This window comes from Diprion similis, chromosome 2, assembly GCF_021155765.1.
Source record: "Diprion similis isolate iyDipSimi1 chromosome 2, iyDipSimi1.1, whole genome shotgun sequence".
NCBI classification, from domain to species: Eukaryota; Metazoa; Arthropoda; class Insecta; order Hymenoptera; family Diprionidae; genus Diprion; species Diprion similis.
Genome location: NC_060106.1, coordinates 137,951 through 145,481, shown reverse-complemented (window position 1 = coordinate 145,481; position 7,531 = coordinate 137,951). Strand labels below are relative to the sequence as shown.

General features: G+C 40.3%; 1 protein-coding gene across 1 annotated transcript; it reads right to left on the bottom strand.

Annotated features, from left to right (window-relative positions):
• Nucleotides 1-2,102: 2,102 nt before the first annotated feature.
• On the bottom strand, nucleotides 2,103-5,300 carry LOC124413491. Its single transcript, XM_046894113.1, has 4 exons — nucleotides 5,205-5,300; nucleotides 3,608-4,985; nucleotides 3,196-3,529; nucleotides 2,103-3,141 (listed from the first exon to the last, which is right to left on the bottom strand). The coding sequence occupies exons 1-4, from the start codon at nucleotides 5,298-5,300 to the stop codon at nucleotides 2,103-2,105; spliced, it is 2,847 nt and encodes a 948-aa protein (XP_046750069.1).
• Nucleotides 5,301-7,531: the final 2,231 nt, after the last annotated feature.

The window sequence follows — 7,531 nt, the reverse complement described above, 5'->3', positions numbered from 1 at the left end:
TTACGTAGTCGTAGACCGGACAGTTTTTCCAGCCTACTTTTATCCTCGCTTTCTCGGTGAAGGACTTGTGGGTTTCCGGATCGACTTCAACTATTATTGTTGATTCTCTTTTATTTTTTGCATGTCTCTTCACTATCCTCATCTTAAAGTTTTCTCGTTGCATATGAATCTCATTTTGTTTCCTCACTTTATCTATAAATATTTCTTCTTCTTCCCGTCTTATTTCTTCCTCTACGCCGACAATTTTCATCATGGGTAATCTCTTTTTTGGAGCGTAGATTTTGTACTGCGTTCCGATGGACTCTTTTAGCGCCCCTGTGAGTAAATTTCTGTCACTTCTTTTCTGACATCCTACGATGACTTTTCCATTTGCTCCTTTTACGATATTATTTACTCCTACTCCGAGTTCCATTATATTTACGTTACTCTTTATAGTTCCTACTGTCTTTTCACTCGTTTGTTTCTCAATCGGTTTTATTATTATTTCTTTCCTACGACTTGCCTTTGCTATTTTTGCATACGATTTTTTTTGGGTTTTTTCTTGTTCTATCTTGTCCCCTACCACTTTTTCAGTTGCGAGCTTTCTATTTTCTTGTCTCATTTGTACTATTTCTTCGTGTAGCTTGCTTATTTCCTTTGTGAAAATTTTTACGACTTTTTGAATTTCCTCTTGTATTATTTTTCCGATCGTTTCTTGTACTCTTTTGTTTACTATTGCCGCAATTTCTTCTCTATTTGTTTTGATCATACCGTCCCATTTAACATGTTCCTTGGTTCCTACCTTCACCTCTTCCCCTACTCCTTCGTATTCGTTTAGGTCCTCATCTATTCCATCCCCACTCTTTTGCCCCTCTTCACGCCTTCCTTTTCTCTCATTTTTCTTTCCTTCGATTATTTCCAAGACTGCTTTGCATGGTACAAGCTCTTCTTTATGATTCAAAACGTTATGTCCGTGTGTACAGCCCGGATGAAAATATTTTATACACACCGGACAGTATAGTCTAGTTTGCGATATTTCTTTTTTGCATTTACTACACTTTGGATTGCTCATTTTGCTTTAATACATACGCAGGACACTTTTCTCACACCTCGGAGCACGGACTCAATAAAATAGTGTACCCAGTTTAAAAGTCCAAAAGCGCAGTCACGATGTATAGTGTCTTTATTTTGACTTCAAAAGCAAAACAAAAACAATAACATATGGTGAGATATCGTCTCTGCTTATTCGGTGACAGGTTTACGGTATGGTACCGGTGATTTAGGCGCACAAATCACATAGGCGATTTGTAAACACAGTTTATATCCACGCCACGGCTTATACCCATACACCAATGTATCCACTGTTCACACAGATGTACACCTACGTATATACACGGTGCGCGGCAAAGCAGCGCGATCACTTTAACGGTTTATTTGGGATACCCAGCAAACTTAACGATGATACAAACGTCATTTTAAAGTTGCAGAAATCACACTACTGCACAATTGCAGGGCCACGAAACTGCGGCCACTGCCTCTCACGACTTTTATCTTTCTATCGATGCACTCCGAATTTATTTTTTACTTATTTGACTCAGCGTACCTAGATTATAGCACGGAGCTCACTTTGACACATCCGACCATATCTCATCAGATTTAAGAGATCTCATCAGAGAGAGAGAGAGAGAGAGAGAGAGAGAGAGAGAGAGAGAGAAAGAGAGAGAGAGATTGATTGATGGTTTATTAATGCCCTGGTTATACCTTGGGGCAAATTATAATATACATTTTGTAACAATATTGTTTGAGAAATTATATGAAATTTGATATTACTAATGATAATTATTTAGTGCGGATTGATAGATAATTGAGTGCGCCGAGCGACGAAGTTTTTCAGATTTTAACTCTGAGATTCTCTGACTTAAACCTAACTTAAACTAAATTGCGATTAATACAGTAGAAATTATAATCATATAAAGTATAATGAAATAACAGAATCGTAGAATAATAGAATAATAGTGTAATAGCATAATAGCACTCTCACAATGTGAAGTGAATAACTTTTTCAATTATCTTAAGTAGTAACGCTTCTGGCAGCTTAATCATATCACAATTTTTAGCACAGCCTAGGTGACAACGTTGCCAACTAGAATATTATAATTTAAGATCTCAGATTCAAGCAAATGGGCGAACAATCTGCTTTTGAGGACTTGCAGAGTAGGAGACGATTTGATAGTTAGAGGTAGAGAATGCCAAAAATACGCTGCCAATAGGTGAAAAGAATTTCGGTAAGTAGCAGTTCTGTGGATCGGAACATGAAACGTTGGAAGAGCACGACGCTCCGATTGACGCAGTCCTTCAGCTGGCCGCAGGAAGAGTTCACTAATATAAGTTGGCACTTCACTCTCGAGGATTTTAAAAACAGTAATTCCCAAAAAATATAATCGCCTGTTTTCTGCCGATAACCATCCTAGTCTAAGCCTGTAAGGGGTAATGTGTTCGTCTCTCCTGAGATTGAAGACAAACCTGACGCTAGTGTTTATCAGACGTTGTAGCTTCGTTTTGAGTTCATCAGTAACGTCATTATACACCAGGCAGCAATAATCTAAGAGAGGGAAAATCAAAGTCGTGACGAGTTTGGCCTTTAGTTCACGAGATAGAGCATTCCGATGATACTTAATTTTGTGAAGTGTATAATGGACTCTGCGCGAGATGGTTGAAACATGTCTAGACCAGGAGAGATTCGAACACATGACCACTCCCAGGTTTTTGGCTTCATTAACATACGGGATAGCTACTCCGTTGATGGCAATAACTGGTAGAGAGTTAACATCTATGGCATTGACGTTTGCCCCACTTCCCTGAATTAAGATTTTTGACTTGCCCAGATTAAGGGAGAGTTCGTTCGCTGTGGCAAACTCGGAGATGGCAACTACATCACGCGTAATTTTTTGTAATCCCACGAGGATCTCGGCTGGCGAGCACTGCAGATAGATCTGAGTGTCGTCAGCAAAAATCATGTGGTCTGAATACTTGAGCGAAGACCCGATATCGTTGATAAATATGGAGAACAACAGAGGCCCCAAAACCGAGCCCTGCGGAACTCCTGCTGCAGTAAATTGCCATCTAGAAGTACGACCTGACTCGTCTACTACTGCCTGGGATCTGCCTCATAGATACGAAAAAATCCACGCAAGTGCTGTGTCACCAAAACCACACATTCTAAGTTTTCGTAGTAGGCGAAGATGCGACACCGTATCGAACGCCTTGCTAAAATCGAACAAGACTAAGATCGTGATTAGGCCCATATCAACACCTTTTCTGACATCATGACAAATGCGAAGTAAAGCAGATTGGGTGCTGAACCGTGTTCTGTAACCTGATTGCCGCGGGTCTAGAATAGAGTTACGTTTAATGTAATCCGTGATTTGTTTTTGGGCTACTCTCTCGTATACCTTGGATAGTTCACTGAGATTGGCAATGGGTCGCGTGTCGGATGGTGTTCGCGGAGCGTTGACTTTAGATAACGGGCGAATATAAGCTCGTTTCCATTCTGACGGGAAATAGGAATTAGAAAAACATTGATTGAATAAAGACGTGATGAATGTCTTGATTGCCGTTAATGACTTACGAAGTAAGAACGACGAGATTTTATCTGGTCCCGAAGAGTGGGATAGCGTTGTAGACGAGAGAATGATATTAGCGACTTCGTCAACGGAAACATTCGTGAACGTGAACGGGTGATCGTTACTAGGGATTATGTGGAGAAGATTTTCAATTTCATTCCATGTACAAGGCTGTTGAGAGTTAGAGATGGCTACGTAATGATTGTTTAATTCGTCTGCTGAGAAAAAATGGAGGGGTGATGAAAAAGCTGAACGAATTAATCCTAAGTTGGATAGTTCTCTCCACATGAATCCTGTGTCGGTAATATTTGACAATCTTTGCAAGTGGTAGTTATTCCTTGCCAGCCTTAAGTCGTGTGTCAAAGCATCTCTGTAATTTCTATAGATCTGAAGACCTAATAGACTGTTCGCCCTTTTTGCTTGCTTGTATAGAGAATTTCGCTGTTTAATTCTATTTTTTAACTCAAGCGATAGCCAGGGGGCCGTTGGTTTATGAACTTTGAAAGTACGTAATGGCGCATGATTATCGTATTCAGATAATAGAAGATTATCTAGGCTATTGAGGAGAGAGTCAACATCACATGAGTTACAGTGATTAGGGATCTGCAATTTCTGTACATCCATACAACGACTGAGCGATGTGACGAATAAGTCATCAACAAAGTTCTTGAGAGACCGACGTTCGATTTGACGCTCGATATTGGGTAGTCTCGCAAATTTATACGCTAAAGAAATGAGGTCGTGTCCCGCAATGAATGGAGCATCTGACTTATGAAAAGCACATAATTTTTCTAAACTGTCTATGATAAAGACATCGAGCCATGAATCAGAGCTCGCCGTGTGATACGTTGAGTCCGACTGTACAATGTCCATCGCGAGAGACGACACCATTTCTTTTAAGAACGACGATTCATGGTTGATAGTTGATAAGTTGCAGTTTAGATCTCCTCCTATGACAATATTAGGGTATGCATGAGAAAATCGTGAAAGTGTGTTGAGATATTCATTAAAAAGTAAACCCTTAGGGCGCCGATAGATGGATGAAAAAAGAATAGACTCAGAGTCGGATAAGTGTATATCAAGAATTAAAAATTCAGGTGAATTCGAGAATTCGCTAGGGGACATAGCAAGAACTTTGACTTTTAAGGAATTGTGTATATAACATGCCACACCGCCTCCTTCTCTACCCTCTCGATCATTTCTTATTAGAAAGTAATTGTTTAACCTGACTACATCGTCTGATATGTACGAATGCAGCCATGTTTCGGATATAGATATAATATGGTAAAAGTTTTGCTCGAAAAATATTTTTATTTGATCGATATGGCCGAGAAGCGAATTTGCATTAAATTGCGCGATATTAATTTGTGAAATGCGTTGCTGCTTTTTCAAACTTGTAGGAGAGTATTGATGCTCGGATGACCGTCAATTTATTTTAGCCAAATCTGACTCGTTAGAAATGGTTACTGCTGGTTCTCATTCGCCAGAGAGAGAGAGAGAGAGAGAGATTGATTGATTGATTGATTGATTGATTGATTGATTGATTGATTGATTGATTGATTGATTGATTGATTGATTGGTTTTATTGATGCCCTAGCTAACTATGGGGCACAAATGAAGAACAGCGATACAACGGAATGAAATACATGGAACTTGCAAGTCACATAAGAGGGTGTAAGAGTTGGGAGAAAACCGCATCTTAAGCGAGTGTACATTATGAAATACCAAAACTAACAGAATAGAGGTGGTGTACAATTAAACATAAACTAACTAAATTTAAGGTTAAAATACAACAAGTGCTGTAATTGCATATATAAAGTCGATGAGATAAATAAATAAATGGGATAAAGTATAATATAAATATAATATAAATATAAAATATAAAATATAAAACATGATATAAAGTATAAAATATAAAATATAAAATATAAAACATGATATAAAGTATAAAATATAAAATATAAAATAGGTGACACTATGAGAAAAGGATGGACGAAAACAGGTATAAAAATAAAAACAGAAAAATTGACTGAGCTACGCTAGGTCTTATCTGGGTGCCAATGCTAAGGAAGAACCAGTTTCAAGAGAGAAGAGATAGGAGTGAAGGTCAACTTTGAAGGAATTGAAGGCGAGAATAGAAACGAGAGAAGGGGGTAGGGAATGCCAGAAATAGATAGCAGATAGAAGAAACGAATTGCGATAGGTGACAGTTCGGTGATTCGGGATGAGGAAATGCGGAGAAGGTGCAGCAACGCGTTGAGGACGGCTAATACTGGGACGGATGAAAAGCTCAGAGATGTAGGACGGAGAAACTGAGTTGCACACCTTAAACATAAAACACCCGAGAAAATACAGTCTACGGCTGGTGACATTTAGCCATCGTAATTGACGTCTGTAAGGCGTAATATGTTCATCGCGCCTGAGATCAAAGATGAATCTAATCCCGCAATTCACAAGCCGCTGTAGCTTTAAATCAAGTTCAGCTGTGGTGTCGTGGTACACAAAACAACAATAATCTAAAATTGGAAGAAGAAGCGAGGATACCAGCTTGATTCTGAGGTGAGTTGACAAAGAGTTTTTATGGTATTTAAGTCGGTATAAAGTCAAATTGACACGCTGTGAGATGTGTGAAACGTGACCATTCCACGACAGATTGGCGCGCATGACCACACCAAGATTCCTCACCTCAGACACGAACGGAAGCCTTACGTCATTGACGACGATGGGAGCGAGATTCACCAGGTCGACGGAATTCACAAAAGGAGTACTACCACAGATCATCACCTTGGACTTCGAGAGGTTAAGAGTCAAACCATTGACGGACGCATAACGTGCAATCGCCTCCGCATCTCTAGCAATCAAGGCAAGACCAGCAGTGAGCTCCGAGGGATAACAGCTAAGATATATCTGAGTGTCATCGGCGAAAACCATGTGATTGGAGTGAATTAGTGATGCCGAGATGTCGTTGATGAATAAAGAGAAGAGCAATGGCCCTAAAACTGAGCCCTGCGGTACACCAGATGAAGTAGGTTGTGGGGATGAATAAAAGTTTGTATCGCTTGCAACGACTTGTGAGCGACCAGTAAGGTAAGAGTGAAACCAAGTCAAGGCTGAGCTGGAAAACCCAAGTTTTCGTAGTTTGGTAAGGAGAATGCGATGCGAGACAGTGTCAAACGCCTTACTAAAATCAAAGAGAATGAGGATAGTGATACGGCGTTCATCAATATTTCTCCTGATATCATCCAAAACTCTAAGCAAGGCCGTCTGTGTGCTGTAGCCAATCCTGTAACCCGACTGGCGCGCGTCCAGAATGCTATGCGTGTCAATAAAGTGTGAAAGTTGCTTGTGAACGATTTTTTCGAAGATCTTAGAGAGCTCTGGAAGATTAGCAATGGGACGGGTATCGGAAGGCGATAGAGGCGACGGAATCTTTAACAATGGACGGACGACGGCTGTTTTCCATGCGCAAGGGAAGATCGAAAGCTCGATGGATTTATTGTACACAGATGTTAAAAACTCAGCAATCTCCGGGAGAGCGCTACGTATGCTGAAGAGAGAAATTCCGTCGAAGCCAGCGTTAAAAGACTGAGCAGGCAATGAATCAATGAGCTGGACCACGGCACTACTAGTGATCGGAGTGAGAGAGAACTCATGGAGTGGAAGAGCAACAGAAGAGAGGATAGTAGAAAGATCATCTGGGGAACAGGAAGGAGAAGAGTTGGAAATGGAGGAGTAATAAAGATTGAGCTGATCGGCGGTGAAGAAATGAAGAGGAGAGGATAAGGTGGATTTAACTAGTCCAAGCCGTGAGAGCTCTTTCCAGATCTTGGCCGGATCATTGATCGAATTTAAACTGGTGTACTGATATGCTGCTTTGGCCGCCTTGATGTCAATCGTAAGACGATCCCTGAACTCTCTGTAAATCGCAA

Excerpts from the sequence above, each read along its gene's own strand:
- LOC124413491 (XM_046894113.1), bottom strand. The coding sequence starts at position 5,300 with ATGCGGTTTTCTCCCAACTCTTACACCCTCTTATGTGACTTGCAAGTT. Across the intron at positions 3,530-3,607 it reads AATCTCGTCGTTCTTACTTC|AATGGAAACGAGCTTATATT; the intron begins GTAAGTCATTAA and ends ATTTCCCGTCAG. Across the intron at positions 3,142-3,195 it reads CTACTACGAAAACTTAGAAT|ATCCCAGGCAGTAGTAGACG; the intron begins GTGTGGTTTTGG and ends TCTATGAGGCAG.